At 53.8% G+C, this 21,879-nt stretch overlaps 2 protein-coding genes across 2 annotated transcripts in view; both read right to left on the reverse strand.

Moving 5' to 3' along the window:
• Positions 1-1,279: 1,279 nt before the first annotated feature.
• IHH (Indian hedgehog signaling molecule) lies at positions 1,280-7,402 on the reverse strand. Its single transcript, XM_036083044.2, has 3 exons — positions 7,091-7,402; positions 4,422-4,683; positions 1,280-2,695 (listed from the first exon to the last, which is right to left on the reverse strand). Exons 1-3 carry the CDS (start codon positions 7,400-7,402, stop codon positions 2,037-2,039), a joined length of 1,233 nt encoding a protein of 410 aa, XP_035938937.1. The 3' UTR covers positions 1,280-2,036.
• Positions 7,403-21,063: 13,661 nt separating this feature from the next.
• Positions 21,064-21,879, reverse strand: part of NHEJ1 (non-homologous end joining factor 1) — a 77,500-nt gene continuing 76,684 nt past the window's right edge. The window contains exon 8 of the mRNA XM_036083041.2: positions 21,064-21,548. Within this exon, the coding sequence (XP_035938934.2) occupies positions 21,474-21,548 (75 nt within the window). The 3' untranslated portion in view covers positions 21,064-21,473. The remainder of the gene's footprint in view (positions 21,549-21,879) is intronic.

The following is a 21,879-nucleotide window of genomic DNA, read 5'->3' on the forward strand; positions in this document are numbered from 1 at the left end:
CCAAAGGCCAGATGCATGGGTTCGAATCCTGCTTCTGTCCCTTGCTATGTCATCTCGGGCAAGTTATTTAACCTCCCTGTGCTTCTGTGCTCACCTGGAACATGGTGATATGAAAACATACACCACCTAAGGTTGTTACCAGAATGAATGGCTTCATATAAAGCACTTAGTGGTGAGGGTTAGTTTTCACTGAACAACAGCAGTTGCCATCATGGCCTGTGGGGGTCTATTTCCTCCCAGATGACACAGTATCCAGGGCAATGACGTTTTCTCCAGAGTTTTCCTCCATGGAGGTGGGGAAAGGGTGAGGTAAGAGTCTGAGCAGTCATCTCTGACAGTGATCTTTGTAAGAGGGGAGAACCTGGGCAGTGGTGTGTTTTAGCAACTGGCTCTCCATGGTCGGGGAAACTCTACTTCGGAGCATACACCAGTTTCCATGGTGTGAATACTCCCGCCATGGCCTATTTCAACTATTTCAATTGGCTTGCGGAACGTCTGACAATTTCACAAGTGTGCCGCTGGACCTGGGAATCTCAGCTGACCTGTAGTGAGATCAGCTCAGAAAAACCTGCCTTGAGCTAGAGAGATCAAGAGAAAATGAAGAAGGGGGTCACCTTGTCTGGACAACCAACTGGGCCTTCTCTAGACTAAGCAATGTTTCTCCAGGTGCGGTCCATGGACCATCTGCCATGTTTGGTGTGTTTGTAAAAATAAGTTCCTGCGCCTCACTCAGCGTCTGTTAAAGCAGAATTGTTTGAGTGGAGCCAGGAATCATTTTTAAACACGCTGCCCAGGTGATTCTGAGGTTTGAGGGCTGCTAGATTAGGGACCCCTGAGTTATCCCAGAAGTCAGAAGGGGCCACAAGGCAGATGCGAATTCTACAGAATCTTTTCGTACCGTGGTCCATTATTCTCACTGAAGGAAGAGAACCCCAGGCCCTGAGAAAGTCTGGAATAAGCAGGAAAAGCGCCTCAACTAGGCACAGTGAGGTGGTTCTAGATGAGTAAAGTGACCCTGGGCTATTTACTTCAGTTCTCTCTCTGGTCCAGTAGTGTTTAGGGCAAACTTGGAGGTCAGCGTGTGAAAGGCCTTGCCTGGCGCAGAGCCCAGCTCTCTGTGGGGACTTTGCTGGGCTGCTGGGTGAGGAGGGCCTGCAGAGATGGTGGGAGCATGGGAGGTTTTGTCCCTGGAGGAAGGTGAGCACAGCCCCGGACGGACCCACCCATGGCTCCAGGCTGTCTGTGTATTGGCCCCACTCAGCATCCTAGACTCTATGGCTCTAACAACTTAAATAATTTTTATTACAAAAGGAAGAAAAGACCAAAACATCCCCCAAATTCTCCCATGGGCTTCCCCCTCCGCGCCAATAAATAAGGTGGGGGAGACTGACCGGAGGGGGTGTGGGGGTCATGGTTCAGCAGAAGAGGGAGCTTAGCCTGGGCAGGGGCGGAAGGACATCCAGCCCCCTCCCCTGGTCCCGGGCACTATGATCACATTGGCTGGAACCCAGAACTCTGGCCACGACAGCAACAGTCTCTGGATGTGTCCCGGGGAGTGTGGCCAGGGACGAAGGTCATGCCTCAGGGTGGCCAGGCTGGCTGCCCTACCCCGCAGCCTTGGCAGTTCTGGGCAGCAGGTGATGAGTCCGGCCAGCTCCCTGCTGGCTCCCAGGGAATCTAGCAGCATCAACTGAGGTGCGAGCCCAACTAAGAGGGGCCTGAGACAAATGGAATGGGCCCTCCCCTGTGGGGAAGGCGGGTGTGAAAAGCCGAAGGGAGGGCTGGCTGGGTTGGCCCCACTGTGCCAGCCTCGAGGTCTCTAGAATAGAAGGCTAGAGCAGCCCCACCCCGCCCCAACCGGCTCGGCAGCGAGGTGGGGTGGTCCACACTGGCACTGCCCAGTCGAGTCGCGATGGTGTGTCTCTGTCGAAGAGGAGATGATGGGAACCAGCGCCCCCCAACTCAGGCCCCAGCCAGCGCCGGTGCCCTGCCAGCAAGCAGTTAGGCAGTTGCGGGAGGGCAGCGAAGGGGCCTTTTCAGCTCCCTGGGCCGGCCATGCCCAGCGAGTGGAAGCTACCCTCTTCCAACAGGAGCCGTCCCAGACGGTAGAGCACCTGGGGGTACCAGTGCACCCCCTCTCCCGGGCTCCAGCTGCCCCACGCCAAGCTGTGAAACAGTCGCAGGGGCCAGAAGGCCAACTGAGCCAGACGGTGGTCCGCCACGGCCGCGAAGCAGGAAGCCACCACATCCTCCACCACCAGCGTCCCGTGCCGTGTTAGCGGGGCGTAGGCCCCAAGGGCCACGTGTGTGGAGACAGCCGCCACTCGGGCAGGCTGCAGGCCTGGCACCCCGGCCACCAGCACATACTGGCCGGGCTGCACTTGGCTGGCGAACGTGGCCCGGAAGTGGGCGGCTGGCTCCGTGTGATTGTTGGAGGTGAAGAGCAGGTGGGCGGGTGTGAGTGCCAGGCGGCGCGGGGGGTCCTGGGTCTCGATGACCCGGAAGGCCCTCAGCCTGTCTGGCTCGCGATCCAGGAAAATGAGCACGTCGCTGAAGGTGGGGTTCCCATCCTCCCCCATGGCCAGCACCCGGTCTCCAGGCCTCACGGCTGACAGCGCCACGCGTGCCCCACTCTCCAGGCGCACCTGGGCTCCGGCAGGAAAGCAGCCACCTGTCTTGGCCGCAGCCGAGTGCTCTGTGGGAAGAAGGGACATGAAGGTGTTACTGCTGGTCACAGCACCCCTCCCCAGAGCTCTTCTCGCTCTCACTCCCGGAGAGCCCCCCCATCACCATTTCCTGGCTCTGCTCCGCACTCCCTCCCCCAGTCCCATGCAGCCGTGAACCCACCCCAACCCACCATGTGATCTTCCTCCCTCCCACCCCCAGTCGAATCCTTTGCCAGTGAGAGGAGCATATTGCGGCGCCAAGACGGCGAGGGAGGAGGAAAGGGCCCTGCCGAAGCCCAGGTAAAGCCCCCGCCGGCCCTCAAGCCTGACAGTGCCGGGGAGCAGGCGGAGAGGCCAGGGGCCGGCTGAGCTGTGCAGCGGTCCGCTGTGGCTCGACCCTCGGAAAGCTGCAGTCTCATGGAGAAGGCACTTAGCTCCTCTGGGGTCTGGATGTCCCATTATTTCTCACTCCTTGCTCAGACACTCCCCAAAAACTGCCCTCTCAGACGGACTCCCCAAGTTCTGTGCCAGAGCTGGCCCTTGGAGTCCACAGAGAAGTGAGAGGGGGGACCCGCCATGCACAAACACAGACTTCCGGGGGGGCCTCGGAGCGAAGGGTCAGGCCAGGGTCTGGCTCAGTGGCAAGGGTAAAATCACCGTCTTCAGTTCATGTGCTGGGTCCTTGTGCGGGGACAGGACACAGTGGCACTGGTGAGTGGGATGGAGAGCAGTGTTGGGGGTCAGGAATAATGATGCAGGTGGCCGCTTGGGGGGCTGGCCCCAGGCCAGTGGCTCGCAGGTGAAGGGTGGAGGTGACTTGAAGTAGATACAATTGGCGGGCAAGTGCTGGAGGGGAGGGTGGGGGTGGGGGCCCCCACTGTGTGCCCCGGTGGGTTTGGGAATAGGAAGCAGTGGGCGTGGCCTCAGTGTGCCAGGTCTTCAAGCGTGACTACTGCCTGGTGCCCGCGCGGAGGGCTGTGCCTGCAGCCAGGTGGGGCCAGACTGGCAGTCACGCAGGAACCATTTGAAGCATCCATGACTGGGTTCAGTGTAGGTGACAGGGACGCTGACAAGATCTGAGGGAGGGGCGAGGCCCCCATGCCTGCCCATTCGGATCAACAAGGCGGCCAATCTGGGAAAATCCATTTTATTGAGTCCACTCTGTTTATTCTGGCCCTCGTGGCTGGCTTTGCCCCAAAACGTCCAGCTTCAGGGCCCTGGGGGGCGAGAGGTTGGGGACGCCTGCACCCCCTGGAGGAGCATACAAAGTGCCCCAAAGGGCCTGACCTGCAGCAGGGTTGTGGGTTCTGAATCTCTGGGCTCCTGGCTCCTGGTCAGGTGTGCTGGTGTCTGGGCACGCCCTGGCCCCTGGCCCTTGGTCCCACCACCCGCCTCCATTCTGAGTCAGCTGAGTGGGGAGGCCATCTCTGTCACAGCCTGGCTTCCATCTGTCCAGCTTGCTCTGTCTTGCACCTCCTGTGGAAGGCTCTGGACTGTGGACCGCAAGGCCGGCCCCCAGCAGCGCTGGGACGGGGCCCTGTCTCCCTAGGCTCCTGCCATGACACTACCAGGCACGGGATGAGCAGGTGGTCACAAGCAGCAGCGGGGAGCACCGCGGACGTCCTCTTCCCTGGGGTCCCCTCCTCCATCCCCTGGCGGGCCTCTTCACCTTCCGGGCCGCAGTGAGCCCTGTGCCTGCCCACGCCCTGCGGCCCCGGCCCCGGCCCCGGGCCCAGCCCCCAGGCAGCGGCTCACCAGACTTGACGGAGCAATGCACGTGGGCCTTGGACTCGTAATACACCCAGTCGAAGCCGGCCTCCACTGCCAAGCGTGCCAGCAGTCCGTACTTATTGCGGTCACGGTCCGAAGTGGTAATGTCCACCGCGCGGCCCTCATAGTGCAGCGACTCCTCCGAGTGGTGACCGTCCTCGTCCCAGCCTTCGGTCACTCGCAGCTTCACGCCGGGCCACTGGTTCATCACCGAGATGGCCAGCGAGTTCAGGCGGTCCTTGCAGCGCTGCGGGAGGAAAGCGCATGGAGTTAGGGGGAGATGCTGCCCTGCGGGCAGGTGGAGGTGCGCCTCTAGCCTCTCCCAGAGCATCCGCTGGATTTGGGAAACCAGGGAGGGTGCTCTGTCCCTGTCTCTTAGGAACAAAGAGCCCTAACTTGCTGCCTTGCATTCTAGCATCTGGCGGCTCCAGGGACCTGGACCGCACGGTGGCGCCACAAATCTGGAGGGCCCGGAGGGCGGTGCACCCTTGGGCGACCTTCTCTGATAAGTGGCCCCTCCCTCCTGCACTCTCTCTCTCCCCTCAGATCGGGGTACTGATCCCTCCACAGGCGGGGCTACACTTTTCCAGTGCCCAGTCCCTCTGTCCCACCAAGGCACCGGAGACCAGAAACCGCCCTCTGCCCGCAGGGTGGGGGTGCCGACTGCCTGCGGCTGGCCCGCTAGGCGTGCAAGGCCGGACATGCCCAGTAGGTGTCACCATAGCCTCAGGGCTGAAGCCCCCCAACTCGGGTCCCCTGGACCCGGCAGGTGCAGAGTGCCCCAGCAGCGTGGGGGTGTGTTGGAGGGGAATCCCAGGCCTCCCAGATCTCTCGGTTGCCACAGAGTATTCCTGCTGGGACTTAAGATCCAAAAGCGTCCAGCAACCAATCCGAGGATGCGGAAGCGGGGGAACCAGAAGCTGGTGGAAATGCTAGCGCCCAGCCTGGCCAGTTGGAGGGCGAGGCAGAGCGACTCCCGCTGCACGGGGAGCCCGCAGGGTTGATAACCCCAGGCAACGTTCTCCCTGAGTCCAGAGCCTTCGGCACCTCTGCGCTGCCCTTATCAGGGAAGGGACCCGAGAAACCGAGCCTCTGATCTCAGCGAGCCGGCTCCACGCTCTGTCTCGCATGGGGGTGGGAGTAGAACCGCGCCCTGCGGGAAGGACTGGAGAGCTCACCCGTCTGTGGTGACTCCCCGCCCGCCTGCAGCCCAAAGGGCCCTGCAATCGACTGGGGGGAGGGGCCTGTGGGAAGAGGGGGCCCTTTCACAGTACTTGACTCAGGTGCGAGGGGCCGCCAAGTGTGGGCAGACAGTGTCTCAACCTACCCCCATCTCGCAGAGCCCAGGCCCCACAGACCCTTGGACTCGGGTCTCCCAGGAGCCAACCGCGGCTACAGCCCAAGGCCTGGCCGTCCTCCGGGCGAGCAGCCTAGCTGGGGGCTGCTCACTGCCCAGGGAGGGAGCTCTGCGTGCTCCTTGCCTCCAGGCTTCTAGCCCCCCACCTACGTTGGCCCCGCGGGCCCCTGCTCCCCGCCCCTCTCCCCCTCCCCCGGGTCCAGAGCCGGGGCGCGCGCTGTCAATGATTGCCCAGCCCGTGGCCCGGATCCTTATCTGCATTCCTCGGCGCCCGGCCCGGCCCGGCCACCAGCCAACCTTCGGCCCCGACACCGGCCGGCCAGCCCCGGCGCCAGGGCGCAGGCTGAGGGTTGTGGTGGAGCTGCTCTTCCCAAAGCACCTAGGGAGCAGGCTGCCTGCCTGCGGGGGAAGCCCCGGGAGACCACTGAGGAAGGGCACGTAGGTTTCTGATCCCTTGGGACCCCGGCTGCAGGGGAGAAAGTTTGCTCCCCAGTGCGTGGGCTGAGCGGGTCCTCTTCGGAGCTTGCAGAAACTAGCTAGCGGTAGCTCTGCTCCCTGCCTCCCCGGGCATCCTGGTTCTTCTCTTTCAACCCTCCCCGGCCCGCCACCAAGCCCAGGGATCCCCCAAGTTCGGTCCCAGAGCCCCAAGTTCCCGGCACCCCACCCTTAACCGCAGCTGCGCCGCTCCGCTCTGGGGACAGACACGTGGGCTCGCCAGGCAAGTTCCCTTTCCCACCTCCGCCTCCCAGCCCAACTCTTCCCGCCGTCCCTAACCCCAGACGCGGGGGGGGGGGGGGGGACGCTGCTCCAGGAGGGGGCCTCGCAGCGGACCACGAGCGCGCGGAAGAAAGGCCCCCTGCGCCCGCAGCTTCTTCGCCTCAGGGGTGCCGAATGGCTTCGAAAGGAGAGGGGCGCAGCCGTGCGGAAGGTTAGGCCCGGAGGGACTGCGCGGGTCCCGGCGGCGCGGGAGGCGGCCGGGTCCAGGTACCTCCGGGTGCCGCGTCTGGCCTCAGCTGCCTGCACTCCGGGGCAGAGGGGCTGCCGCCACCCGGCTCGGCCGTGGCGCTTGGCAGCGGGGAGCTCTTCTCACGGCCTCCGGCGGGTTCGCGGATGTCCGCGCTGCCACCGGGGACCCCCTGGCCGGCCCATCTCGGGCAGCAGGCGGCCGGGCTTGGCGAGAGGGGCAGGTGCCAGGGGGCGTGCCAGCCAGTCGAGAAAAGGTGCCAGGGGGGCGGGGAGGGCCGGGCAGGTGGCGGTGCTTCGGCGGCGGCGCCCTGCGAGGGCGGGTCGCGCTCACCTGGGTCATGAGGCGGTCGGCGCCCGTGTTCTCCTCGTCCTTGAAGATGATGTCGGGATTGTAGTTGGGGGTGAGCTCTTTGAAGCGCTCCGAGCTGCGCGCGATCTTGCCTTCATAGCGCCCGCTGGCGCCCAGGGTCTTCTCGGGCACGTTGGGGCTGAACTGCTTGTAGGCGAGCGGCACGAGCTTGCGCGGCGGCCGCCGCCGGCTGCCCACCACCCGGCCCGGCCCGCAGCCCCGCGCCGCCGGCACCAGCAGCAGCAGCAGCAGCAGGCAGAACCGCAGTCGGGGCCGGAGCCGGGCGGGAGACATGGCCGGGCAGCCCGGGCGAGCGGCGGGCGAGGGCGCCTGGTGGGCCGATGGGCGGGCGAGTCGACGGGAGCGCTGCGGGGGCTCAGGCGTCCGGCTGGCTCCGGGGGGCTCCGGGTGGGGGCGCCATGGGCTGCGCGGCGCGGCGCAGGGCCGGCGGGACTCAGGTGCGGGGCGGGGGCCCGGGGCCCTGGCTGGTGGCGGCGCGCTGTCCCCCTCGGCGCCTCGACTCTGAGCTGCCCGGCTCGCCGGCCGCCAATAAATAGGCCGGCCCGTTTGTTTTGGCAACGCGGCGGCGGCGGGGGGCGGCGGGCGGCGGGGCTGCGGGCCGCCGGGCTGGGCTGGGCTGGCCGGGCCGGCGGGCTGGCGGGCCCCGCGGTTAGCACCCCGGCCCGGCGGTCAGGCGGCTCGGGCGGAGCGGGAGCTGCTGCCGTCTGCGGCGCAGCTCGGGGCCGAGTGAGAGGGGAAATGGAAGAGATCCGGGCTCGGGCCCCGCGCAGACCGCACCCTACCCATGTCCCTGCCTCCTGTGCGCTCGACAGCGAACCTGCAGCAAGGGCGGCACAGCCTCCTCCCCCTCGGGCGGGCGGCCCCGGCACCAGCCAGCCCTCGTCCCCGCTCGCTCCTCTGCCGCGTCCGCCCGCCCGCTGCCCTCTGCGCCCCCTGCGCTGCCCGAGTTCGCCCTCCCCGCCCGGACGCGCCCCACCCCGCCACGGGCCTCGCCTCTGGGCTCCCCGCGGCTCCGGGGTGCCCCGCCAGACGCAAACCTCCCGGACAGGAGCTGCCACCCCCACAGAGACCGCAACCCACGGCGCGGCCGGACGCGAGGGGCGGGGGGCAGTGGCCGGACCGCACAGCCGCCTACGGTGTCCCCTGCGGGGAAGTAAAGCCAAAAGGCAGGAGGCCGCTCCTAACCTGGTGCCCCACCCTGGCCCAGGAGCCGCGCCCTCTCAGCTTGGTGGACTGAATTCTGTATCAGCCCGGTGCACATCCCATGGCCGCCGGGTGTGAAGCTGGGAATGGGGCATCCTGCCTCACGAAGAGTCAGATAGGGGTTTTTGAGTTGGAAACACTATTAAAAAGAGCAAACCGAAGTTGCAGAGGGAGGGGCCACGGTGCAGAGAAGAGCAGCTAAATGGCGACATCGACAGAATCCTGGAGGAACTGACCACGGCGGAGAGGGGCAGCGCGGGGCTCGGGGACCCGGGCTTGCTAAGGACCGCGCCAACGATTCAGAGCTGCGGGCATGCCGGACAATTACTCTGTTAATTCTACTTTACAAATTAAAAAGGACAGAATAGGTAGAGGCAGCCAGAGAAGCATGGATTGTGTATGTATTTTAATATGCCATTCAGGACAGCTGAATGAACTCGGATTTATTCTGCTAAAACAAGAAAAGGCAAGTATGTTAAGAACAAATGCCACCATCGCAACAAATTATATGATTTGGTTGCAATATATCCTACAAATTCAGTAGAGATAGAAATAAAAAGGTTTAAAAATGCTCATTCCAAGAATACTAACACAATAAGTACCGTTTTATTGATACGCGTCTGATATATAGAAGCTATTAGATATTATTATACTAAGTATTCTACTTGCATTATCTAATTTAAACTCACAACCCCCAATGAGCTATTATTACTCCCAGTTTACAAATGAAGATTTTGAAGTTCAAAGAAGATGAACAACTAGCTTCTGGCTGAGGAGCAGAGAGGAATTCAAATCCTCTACCCTCTACCCAGGTCTGACCCCAGAGCCCCAGCCCTCACCGGCGCAGGTGCATTGGCCCTCTGTCTTGTGCGTCCAGTACAGCCCGGGTTTTGGACGGTGGTGGCTTTTCACAGATGTACTCACGTTTTCTCTGGATTGACTTTGTGAACAGAAGTTCAGAATTGAAGAGGACACAAGATACTGCTTAATCCAAGCACTTCATTCACAGAAAAGGAAACTGAGGCCCACAGAAGGGAAGTTAGGATGACGCCACCAGGAGTAGCGTGGCATGTCACTTGGATACAGAATGGACTGTTTCTTTTCCTCCCCTTTCCCCATGTTCCCCATACTGGGTTTCTTCCTTCTTTGGTATTTGGATTCTGTCTCCCAGTCTCAGATCACTCTGATGTTGTTTCTTTTCCTTGAAAGCTCTCAAAGAGCTTTAAGCCATGTTTTCCGGGGTTCAAAAACTATCCCTGCAATATTCCCCACCCACCTGCCTCTCTCCCACTGATTTCCAGGGCAGACTACTCAGCCAGGTCAGAACCTCTCTCAGTCCAGACAAACTGGGGTCCTCTTCTTATGGAGCTCTAAAGAAGACCACCCCATAGGTTTCCAGGGTCACCTGTCCCAATGTGTTATGTAATAATCTTCTAGGGAAGTTTTGCCTTAAGTCCAGTCTTTCTTTCTTCCTCCCTCTCTAATGCAAATTCAACTCCTTTCCTTTTTTTCTGACCTTAGAGATCAGGGCCATTATCCCACTTTGATCTCTGTTAAATTCACTTTCAACCTTCTTTTCTCCAAGTAAAAGACAATTTTAAGATTCTCTTAGAGGCTTGAACTTAAAACCATGTATTAACTTTGCCATTCCTCCTCTCACTTCTGTTCTTAAACTGTGATCCTGTTGAATACAAATCTCTGGTAAAGATCTGATCTGTGTCAAATAAGCACTATGGGGTGCTGAGGCAGCTTGGCATCAGGGGTGCTCCTTGGCATCAGGGGTGCCCCTCCAGTAGTGTAACCTCGATGGTTGAGATTGTGCCCCACCAAGTCTAGCCCCACCTTGGCCTGGCTAACTTAGGAGCAGCGATCAGGGTGTGCACTGGGAGAAGCGGATGTGGGGGGGGGCGGCTAATATTTTCCAAGTCTTTTCTCTGTGACACTCACCTTAAGCACTTAGCCAAATCTTCCCAATAACCCTCTGCACATGGCAATTCTTATTCTCATATTACGGATCTAGAGTGGCTCTAAGGCTCTAAGAGTAAAGTAACTTGTCTGGGGTCCCACAGTCAAGATTTGAACCCCGGAGCTTCTTCACTCCGAACTTATACTTTTTTTTCAGGACACAGTGGTGGTTCAAGGTCTGAATCTCAAGTTCAGATCTGCATCAGTCCAGTCGCATTCAGTGGAGGGAGGGGGAGAAGAGGACTGAGAGTGGAAGCATCATCATTTCCATGGCAGTGATCCTGGAGCACTTTTTATCTGAATTGGGGCCCAAGAACCTTGGGGCATTTCTTGGCTGCCTATGTTCTTAGCTGTTGGGTAGATGTAGGGTAGCTTTTGAATTGGGCTAATCCATGAGACCTAGCAAATGAAGCCTGGTCGCTGGCAGGTTCCACCTAGAGAACCAAGGTGTGCCATTCCAGGGCCACCCATGGCCTGGAGTAGCAACACAGCCTGAACAGGGCACCTCACATCTGAGTCCTGGGCCTATTGGTAAAAGCACTTTTCTTCTCCCTCCTTTAGACCCTTCTCCCCCTCAATCATCTGGATTTGGGATAGAACAAAGTAAAATCTATTTCTTTGGATACTATGATTCATTTTTTGCTTACTAGAATGAACGTTGGAAAAATAGATTGGAAAGAAAGGCGGCGGCGGGGGGGGGGGGATGGAAAATACACCATAGAACCTGATAATTTAAATATCTGTTGGGGCACCTGGCTGGCTCAACGGGTAGAGCATGGGACTCTTGATCTCGGGATCATGAGTTCCAGCCCCACGCTGGGTGTAGAGATTACTTCAATAAATAAAACTTTAAAAATTTTAATATCTGTTTATTAGAATACTATGTTAGTATATTTACTCAATCTTGAATTTAACACTGTAGTACAAATATGTGCTTATCGTCATCTATTCATATAGGTGTGCATATGTATGTGTGTGTATATAGATGTGTGTGTATCTACAGATACACACACACACACATACCGTGTTGGTCCGTACTTCTATAATCAACTAGTCTTTTTCCTCCTAATCCTGACACTTGACCAGATCAATCCTGCTCTAAATCCATGGGTGCTGAGCCACAACCAGACAAGTTTCAGGAATGCAGTTAGTCAAATATCTTCCAATGACTCAGAGCACAGCAGCCCTGGCTCATAGAAAGAGCACTAGGCCTGGAGTTGGCAGATCTGCACCTGAACATGGTCTCCGATACCTGCTACCTATGTGGCCTTGGGTAAGTCACTTGACTTCTCTAAATTTTCGTTTTCTCGTCTATCAAGTGAAAATCTTATCACTTACCTTGTAGGATTGTTGAGAGGGTTAGAAGTATAAGCTGTAAACTACAAAGCTTATGTGTCATGTTCCTCTGCTGGGTTCGCTAGCAACAGCAGTTCTGAGTCCTATCACCTGTCTGGAGGGAATAATATCCATCAGGCTGCTCATACATGTGTGCCCTGAGACAGTAGTGGGACTAAGAGGATTCTTTCTATTAGGGAGCATCTACCTTGTGCACACTAGCGTGATGGGTACATAAAGAGAGAGAATGCAAACAGAAAGTAAAAGACACAGTTTTTGTCCTCAAGAAATTTACTATTTAACCTAAAAAATAAATCATGAAAATAAAAGACAGTTACGAAGCCATGAATGCCACTCACAAATGAGTACAGAATAATGCATGATAAACTAGATAAGTTAGTAGATAAGGGCCTAGAAGCGTATGGAATTAAGCCATTAGCCTGGGGATCTTTCTTCCCATTGAATTCTTCCCACTAGTTGTCCCAGTTACTTAACTGTTGGAAATGTTTTTCATCATCTTTAGATCATTTTGACATCCGTTTCATAGCTGCTTCAATTCCATCTGATCATAGGGTTAGACCTCTTGAAAGAGATCGGTTTTGAAGGAGGGAAAGGAATACCTGAAAAGAATGAAGAGGATACTCAGTGACAGGCTGTGGCCCAAGCCCAGATGATGGCACCAGTGATAATGAAAACCCAAGCTGGGTGATCTAGTAAAGGGGGAAACCCCAGTGCAATCTGTTGTAACCTTCACAAAAGCCTTATGAAATTGACACCATTATCTTCATTTTACGAATGAGGAACTAAGGTTCAGAGCTTGTGAGGGAGTTGGAGTTGGAATCCAGACCGGTTTGACTCCATAATAATCCCATTTCTTCGTGATTCCTGGGGCAAGCACGCTGGGTTGTTGACCTCTGTTCAAGACACTCATTTTCTCTCTAAATCTAAGGGACTCTATTGTTACTTTCATCTTGGATTTTTAAGACCTCATACTCTTTGACCATTTCCCCAACTGGTTGGGATCACTCTGACTTCTGTTGATTTTTTTTTTTTAAAGTAGGCTCTACGCCCAACATGGGGGTCAAACTCAAAACCCCGAGATCCAGGGTCCCATGCTCCTCAGACTGAGCCAGCCGGGCGCCCCTCTACTGTTGATTTTTTAAAGAGGTTAGCAACTCCACTAAATTTGGCCCATATACAGAAATGGAAGCAGGCTTGTCTTTCAAGCCTCAGGTCAGTCCAGAACACATTTTGGAGATCCAATTAGAGCCACTCAAATGCTTTGAAAGCCAACTATTGATTAGAAATGGGAATGTCAAGTTACCTTCACCCTAACAATAAGCTCATTACAAGGCACTTCAGAGGGATTCAAGCATTAAAGACCTTGCTTTGATGACTTTGAAAAGGTAGGAAAAAGTAGCAAGATTAGTTAGGAAGAGAGTTTTTCCCCTCAGATCAGAAACTAAAGATTGTTGGAAACTCTTATAGACTGAAAGACATACATCCAAATATATTTTTGTATGTGGATAATAACATGTTTATTAACTAATAAGCTTTATTTCAACCCCAGCGTCCCTATTTGGGAAAAAATTAGTTGCTTAAAGGGAGTCTTGGAAACTACTAGTTCAGTGAATGTTCGGTACAGGAGAGGGTACTACTCTTTAAGTACTCAAGCGATGCTCTTGACATGCTTTCTGTAACTGGGTTTGGACTGGCTCACCTCCACTCTCCCACCAGTCTCTCTTGGTGCAGACTGCACCCTAAGGATGCTGGGGATGTACAGCCGAAGAAAGCAAGAAGGTATTCTGTCACTTGTTTTTTAGAACTTGTATTCTTAGTTTCTGCAAAATGACAACTCCATTCCGTTGTGGTTCTAGCTAACATGGCATTCAGCCCCCACTCTTGCCTTCTGACTGGTTGCTCCAGACCAAAAAGATTACATTCATTTATGTCTACAAGTTTCTAAAACCCCTTCAAGATACTGCCCGTGTGGAGGGCTGTGTTGTGTGTGTGTGATCATCTATCTTCAGATACTCACTCAGCAAGTATTTTTGAGCACCTATGAAGCGCCAACACTGCACGAGTTGCTTGGGATGTGAGAGAACCAGAAAAACAAAAAAAGATTCCTGCTCTTGTGGAGCTGTAGTCTAGTGGGGAAGCATTAGGGATACTGACAATTAAAAATAACGAAGTTGCATAATGTCTTACAAGGGAACCTGAAGGACCATCAGCACAAACCGTAAAAGGGAGGAAAAGGATTGGGTGGGCAGCCCGCTCGTGGGGAGGGTGTGAGGTTGGGAGGCGGGTCACTCTGGTAAGTAGGGTGGTCAGTGGAGGTCTCCCTGAGTGTGGCTTGAGCCAAGACCTGAAAGAGGTGAGGTCTTCAACCAAGCAGATGTCTAGGGAAGAGCATTCTAGCGGAGAGAACTGCATAGAGCAAAGGCCTTACGTGCTTGCATATCAAAGAAATAGCAAGGAGACCAGTGTGATTGAGGTTGAAGCTGGGGGGAAAATGGAGTAAGCTTGGCTTTCTGCTTGCTGATCATGAGTATGATTTTTAAGCTTTTTTATAACGCTCATACTGACGATAATTAACCCTTTAAAGAGATTTATGTTTGACATGTCAATATGGGCACAACTTAGTCAAGTAAAAATAAAAGCAGGTAATAAAACAGTATGTGTAGAAATGATTCTTTTAAATTTTTTTAAAAAACAGACATAGGCATGGCTCTCACTTTCTACTTTATACAGTTGAAAAAATCTATCCCTTCACTATCATCTTTTGGATTGCAGGCTTCTTGAAAACAGGAGATACGTCTTTGTGGCCAGACAGCAAGTAGCATAATGCCCCTGGTTGGTGGGGATGCTGGTGAGTAAGCACTCAATATATACAGGATTTGAATTAATATGTTTAATTGTGCATGTTTCTTGTTGAATATGGGTTTTTCTATTTCATTCCTGACATATTTCCTACAAACCTGTGCCTTTCTTTGAATTCCTTTGTGATGATTTGGAACTGCCGTTAGACTTTCCCATTCACAGACCTAGTCTACGTACGTACAACACAAGGTTTAACCAACCAGCCTGGCTTCTTACATTCCCCTTCCAGGTCAGAAATACGGCGCATCCTCTGGAGCTTCCACTGGGGAATCTTTCTTCCCACTGAATTCTTTCCACTAGTTCTCCAACTTACTTAACTGTTGAAATGTTTTCCATCATCTTTAGATCCTCTTGATACCAGTTTCGTACCTGCTTCAATTCCATCTGATGATGGCCATTAGGGTGGTTTCAAGATTCCTATCCAGGAGCATACTTACGTCGTAGATTCTCACTCCCAAGAACTATTTTCCAGATGTCTTTCTGCCAGTTTTAAACCAGTCCCTGCTTTAAAATGGCTTTGGTGAATGACCCACAGGAGCCATGCCGGTCCCTGAATTACCACATAGCTCCCTAGTTGAGAAACATCAAATGCTCCCTCCTGTTGTTCCATTCGCACCCTATATGAACTGATCAAATATAGTTTCATTTGGCACAGTTCTGCTATTTTCATTCTCCAAATCCTAAAAATGCACCTACACTTTGACCGTTCATTAGTCCAAGGTGCTGGCACCGGGCCTCACTGTATTTCAGCTCACCGGCTGGTGACACCTCCAAAAGCAGGGTGGCTGCAACTTGTGCCCAGTGTCTCCTGGATGCGTGACAGCTGAGTACAAACTCAAAATTGGCCACATCTCAAGCCAGGTGCCCTAGTGTCTGCAGGAGGAATGTCCTCTGCCTTTGGCTGAACATATCGCTGTGTTAATTTTCCCTTTAGCACAATCTAGACCCTCCATCTCCTTTTGATTCCAAGTGGCACTGTACGGTCCTTCTAGTCCCTCTGTCCTCCTCTTCTAATCATGTAAATTATCTGCCACATTGAATTGGTATTTACTAAAGAGAGCAACATAATGGACATTACCACCAGCAGAAAACCACTCCAGTTGGGGCATCAGGGTCACCTCCGTGCATCATCAGAGTATGACTCTTTACATTTTTGTCCTATCAGGTTACTAATGAAAGAGAAATCCTTGTTGGCAATTCCTCTCCCCCCAGCCAGGGCCTTCCTGTTCCTCCCATATGTGACATAGGACCCACTGGTACGGCGGTGTGCCCCGGGGGCAGGGCCAGGCAGTGGTCATAAATGAAACTGGAAGGCTTTCCTCCTCATGTGGTAGCAGGTTTTTTTGTCTTGAATAAAGGATCTCTTTACCACCCAGGACCCCCGGAAGTACTGTTCTTGACCCCTGACCACAGACCCAGACCCTACAGGGTTTCCCCCACCTCCCCACCCCCAGCTCCAACTCAGTGCACCACCCTGCTTACCCTTCAAGGCCTAGGGTGGGAGGGGGAAAGCAGGATGGAGTGCTAGTCAAGAGGATTACCCTTCCCCTACTCCATTCTCCCTTCTCCTGTCACCGATTTCTGACCGGCTGTCGATCCTATCAGGGGTCCATAAAGCGAGGAGGACTCTGGCCTGGGAGAGGGGGGTAGGGGTTAGGCAAACAGGCCAGGGAGGCAGTTGGTTGAAGTTTAACCACAATATTCTTGGTCTCTATTGTTTTGAGTGAGGCCCAATATTTCCACAGCAGGATTATAGGATCTGATTAACCGTGTTAGACAACAATGCCGAGCTGGGATGGGCTTCCCCTTCCAGCTGCCAATATGAAAAAGTAAATATAACACCCAGATTTCAGAAGGGACTCCCAGCAGCCCCCAAGCCCTGCTCCCCAATTCTAGCCCTGCTTCTGTTTTGGGCCCCAAAGTGAGGGGAGGAGGAGTGTGGCACCGCATGCTCCTTTAACTCCTGGCCCTTGGCCCAGCAGGACAGGTAATCCTGGCACAATCTTCCCAGGTGAGTCAATGGCTGTGTGCTCCCCACACCCTGGAGTCCTTCCAAGGCCTCTTCCGGGTTCCCCTAAGCTGGCCCAGACTCTCAGGAACCCATGAGAGTTAGGTGTCAAGAGGCTAGCACTCATTCAAAGGGTCCAGGAGTGTAGAGGGCACAGCAGAACCTGCTGGGCTCCAGAAGAGAGAGACCGAGCACAGGTAGGACTTAACAGCTTGGAAGAGCAAAGAAGCCATTGCTGGAATGCTTTGGTGCCACCTAATGACTTCATGCGAGCCAGGGTAAAGAAATAAGACCCCAGAGTTGAGGGACCACCATAAAGCAAAGTCTTGGGAGATGGAAAAGTATTCCTCCAAGGGTCTGGGACGAAAGACAGAGGATAGCTGGGCTTCCAGCTCCAGGAGCAAGGGATCCCCTAGGTCCCTCTGCATCACACACATGCACACACACACAGAAGCTAACTCAGACTCTCCCTGTCTGGATGTTTCCCCTCAGGGTGGGATCTTCTGACACCCTGTCCGACAGAACATGGTGGGGGGGAGGGTAGGAATAGAGCAATAAAGAGCCCACAAGAATAACCAGTAGCTGTTTCCAGAAGGTCATGGCAGTTCGGGAAAAGTCTCCCTCCAAAGTGGGGCTCTCTTCCCTTCCGACATTCTTCTGTGTAACTGAGTGCCCAGCATAACCCATTGCAATTCGGTGAGCCCTCGTATTTACTGATGCCAGGAACAGAGACTAGGAACCCAGAGCTGTAGGCTCCGAGGCCAGAGGTTTCCTGTAGTAGGTCACTACTCCTTTTGAACAGTTTCTTCTTCAGGAAAACTAGAATTAGAAAATACTTCAGGGCAGCGCTTAGGAAAGCATACATCCTGGGGCACTTGGCTAGCTCAGTTGGTAGAACATGCAACTCTTGATCTTGGGGTTGTGAGTTCGAGCCCCATGTTTGGGGTAGAGATTACAAGAAAAGAAGAGAAGAGAAAAGAGAAAAGAACACATCCTGATCTTATAAAAACCCATTTGGTAGTATAATACCACCATGGTGATATTTTCTGAGTTAGGGTTAAAACGGACTCTATTCTCAAAGAGTATTTTACTCCTTGAGAGTATGAAAGGATGAAAACAAAAGGCACACAGGAAATAGGTATACAACACAGGTGACATTAATAGCCCAAATAATGAGGGGGTAGGCAGAACAGATAAAGAGCTGATTACATCATGAGGATGGGTTATTAAAAGGATTTTAGGTTTCCCCTATACTCTTGGGAGCAAGTCTTTCTAGTTTTGTAAATAGGAGAACATGAGGGACAGAATAATTGTCTAGAGAAGGAGATGACCCTGGTGACAACATCCAGAACAAGACTAAGTTGTGGCCTTTTCCATCGCCCCTCCTCCTGCCGTCGCCAGTCAGGGATGACACGTGAGGCTCCTGCTCATCTCCCAGCAGACCAGGGCGAGGAGCGGGGTAAGGGCTGGGGAAAAATGGGAGGTTTCAATGAATAGGAAGGCAAGAAACGGGAGTTCAAATGTACCACCAGATAAAATTAAGAAGCAGTAAGGGCTGAGTATTCAGGAGACTTGACCATCTCTCCTTCCCCCAAGTGCTCCCTGTAGGTGAAGTGCATCAGACCCAGGGAAGGACGTTGGTCTGACACGGACAGATTCTTTCCTGGCCCGGAGCATAGGAGCACTGGTCTCTCTCTTTGTTACCTTACACTCTAGAAATTCCAGGGTGAGCTCCTCTGGGTTCAATGGGAAGATGGAGACCAGAAGCTCCTTTTTCCCTTCTCAATAACTTTTCTAGCCTTTGGAAACACTCCTTGATCTGGGAGACCGGCTGACCCGTGACAGAGTGGAGAATGACCCTGGTGGGATTTTTTCCAAGGGGGCAGCTGGGGCGCTGCCCTCAAGGCTCCTGGTAAAGCCCTCAGTCAGGCCTGACTGAAGGTGGTGCTGCCCAGCTGGAGTGCTAAGGGATGAAGATTTCTCTTCCAGCCGAGAGCTTGCCTGTCCCAGCTGACTGTGGGGGCAGGGGAGCCCCGCAGCAAGGCCAAGTAGGCCTTGCAGCCTAGGTGGCGCTATTTCCCTATTTTTAGGTCAAGCAGCTGCACGAACTTCCTCGAGGTCCCTAGTCCTGCTCCTGGTTTGCTGGCTTGCTCGTGTAAACCACCTTATATTATTTTTTTTTCTAAAAATACTCCAAAGCAATTGAAAGAGTCCCTTCTCCCACCAGCCAGCCCTGGCCCCAGCCCCGGCCCCGGGGAGCGGGCGGGTAGGCGGGGAGGTGGGCCACTGCTTTATTAAACACAGGGAAAACTAATATTTACGGAATAAAATTTATGGAGCAGCCACGAGAATTCGACCCTTTTATGTGCATGTGGGGTGGGGGTTGGGCCAGGCTGGGGGCCTCGGGGAGGGGCCCAAGCCAGGGGGCAGGGCTGGAATACAGCCTGGCTAGGCCAATTTGTCGAGGCAGGGATTTCCCTGGAGTTGCCCCAGGATTCTCAACCACCACCCGTAGCTCTGAGGGGCAAGAATACCCACCCAAGGCAGAGCCTCCGGGAGCAATGTTTCTCTAAGGATGTGTTTAGGCAAATCCCCACGGAGGTAGTAACCTTTGGGGTAATGGGGGCGGTGGCAGGGAGATCACTAGGCATGTTCTTACTTAACCTAATTTTTAAAAAAGTCACGCATTCTTTTGAGAACACGAAAATGTTATGCTCTTAGAATTTTACTCACAATTTTAGGGGATTCACAAACCCGAGCCCCCTCTGATTAAAAATGCATACTCTTGGGGCACTTGGGTGGGCTCGGTCAGTTGAGCATCCGACTCTTGATCTCGGGGTTGTTGAGTACAAGCCCCTCATTGGGCTCCACGCTGGGTGTGGAGCCTACTTAAAAAAAAATTAAAAATTAGGAAAAAAATGCATGCTCTTGAAACCGTGGTTTTAGCACAGAGGGATTATCCAGGGTGAAGAACGCTTATTTCCTCCCTCAGCTGGCTGGGGAAGTCTTCCCATTTTTTATGTGGTCTCATACCTCATCCATGCAGAAATCTGGCTGTCTAAATTATGCCAAAAAGAAACTAGGGAAGAAAGTGAGCCACCTGATAGATTGTTTTTACATAGTCCTCAGTTCACTTCAACGACAGTCCGGACGGTGGGGCTCATCTTGGGGTGCTGCGGTCTGGAGGTAGAGTTATTGGTGGTGACTTGGAATGAGCCCTGGGGGAACTCTCAGACTCTGCTGGTCGGTGAAAGCACGGGGGTCCTGGAGTCCTGAGAGGCTCTGCCGTGAGGAGCCAGTGGGAACCAGAAGATCCTGCTGAAAGGAGGCAGGTGCATAGGAGAAGGATGGTTCCAGCGCAAGACAGGAAAGAAGGCCTAACACCCTTCCCGGAGAATGTTTGTCAGTCATATATACACCAATGCAGTTAAGAACTCAGAAGTCTGGGTTTAAATGCTGGCTGTTACTTATTAGCTGTGTGACCTTTGATAAGTCACTTAATCACTTCAAGACTCTATTTCCAAGTGGGTGAACAGTATTTCCCTCCTCTGATGCTGAGAGGATTCAATGTCAGGCACTTATCAGAGCACCTGGTGTATATTAACTGCTCAGTAACTGTTAGCTGCTTATTATTAGTGCTGTTCTTCTTATAACCATTATTATTTTATTATCGCTTGGGTTGTCCTCTTCCCCATGACCTGACCTAAGGACAGAAACACCTGTTCCAGACAGAGAAGGCGTGGGGATGCGGAGGCATTTGACCATCGTAAGTAAATAAACCAGGAGAGGCCTCCGTGGGTTCTGCCCCGACTCCTTCCTCCACCTGACAGCTCCCAGGAACATCTGAGTTCAACTTTCCTTCCTGTCTCTCCAAAGTAATGTTTCAGATGGTCTTACCTGTCGAGGACAACCTAGCAGGAAAGGCCAAGGGACTTTGCCAATCCTGGTCTGCTAAATCTTGCCTGATCTGCCTGAAGAGTTGACTTTCTAACGAAGATGCCGCCTATCTCATACAAACTTTGTCTTTTTTCCTGCTAAGGCCAATTCTGTTGTCTCAGAGAACTCTGTGGCCGTTCCTGCTCCCTGCTGGCCTGCCTTTTCAAGTTCTTCTAGTTGCCATGTTATTTGAAGTGGCATGAAGGATGGGAGAATAAAATCCCTTTCTCTCCCACTCCAGTGGGAAACTACCTCAGCCCTTGTGCTCGGAGCTCTTTATAATTTCAATCCCAGATTGTGGTTTAGTCTGTTGTCTATGCCTTGGAAACAGACAAAAAAACAAAAAACAAAAAAACACCCTACATGACATTGGACAGAGGACAGCAGCAGTGATCTGTGCTGTGTTGTGCCCGCCACGGAGAGAGTTCTCGAGACCAACGTTCCCAAATGGAGGCTTAGCACAGGCCACAACGAGAGAAGCATGAGAAGAATCTGAAGGAGCAGATCGAGGGCCTAAACTTCATCTAGAGACAACAATGGGTGGGGCCCAGTAAAGTGAAAGAGGTTGGTTATATGTTCCACAGAATAAGCAATCTCGAAAGCAGGGGAGTGTGAGTGCTTTTTATTCTGGGCTTAAGAGAGAAGTGGGTCTCTGAGGAGCTAGGGACTCTTGAGAAAGGTGGACAAGGCTTCCTGAGCACGTTGTGCCTTTTTTGCTGACTTGTCCTCTGCACCTAAAGTCCATGGTAGGATCCTGGGTCTGGGGAACCTCCGACAAAAGAGAGGAAGGTATGGGATTCTCAGAAGCTGGCTTCCACTCGGTTAGGGAAGGCCAACGCCCAGCGGGTGGGAGCCCAGACTCCCTGGGTTAACAGTACCCACGCCTGTCCGCGGGAATTTGTTACTTCAGCCTTGCTGTGGGGCCTCTGACTGTGTAACCACTACAGGAGCTCCTCTCAAGGTGACATGAGGAAACTATTCTCCAAGCCCATCCTCCGCAGTCGGGACAGGGACAGGTTAACTGAAGAGCCCCCTTAGCTTCTTCCTCTTGACCTTTGACAGCTGAGGTCTGTGCATAGGGCCTGAAGTACCCTAGAATGAAAAGGAACCCGAGTTAATAGAGGTGTTGGAACAGATCCACTTAGGTCAGGAGAGGAAATTCCTTGCTCCCATGGCCCTGGTGGGGATGAGGGGCTGACACAGGTGTTTTGAAGTCTCTGCCAGGCAGTGAATGTGACACAAGAGTTCATGCCATGCGTACATCCCTTCTCCCCTAAGGAACAACCTCACAGACCATCACTGGAAGTGGGATAAGGAAGAAAAGGAGTCAAGGTCCTTCACTTAGTACAGGGAAGATGCAAAAGACCGTGACTCCCCTATCTAGAAATCCGTCATCCGGTGGCCTGGTCACAAATATCCTCCA

Source organism: Halichoerus grypus, chromosome 4 (genome assembly GCF_964656455.1).
Source record: "Halichoerus grypus chromosome 4, mHalGry1.hap1.1, whole genome shotgun sequence".
Classification (NCBI taxonomy): Eukaryota; Metazoa; Chordata; class Mammalia; order Carnivora; family Phocidae; genus Halichoerus; species Halichoerus grypus.

Coding starts and splice junctions, on each gene's coding strand:
- IHH (XM_036083044.2), bottom strand. CDS start 7,402: ATGTCTCCCGCCCGGCTCCGGCCCCGACTGCGGTTCTGCCTGCTGCTG. Junction 4,684..7,090: donor CCGACCGCCTCATGACCCAG/GTGAGCGCGACC, acceptor TTCCTCCCGCAG/CGCTGCAAGGACCGCCTGAA. Junction 2,696..4,421: donor GCATTGCTCCGTCAAGTCTG/GTGAGCCGCTGC, acceptor TTCTTCCCACAG/AGCACTCGGCTGCGGCCAAG.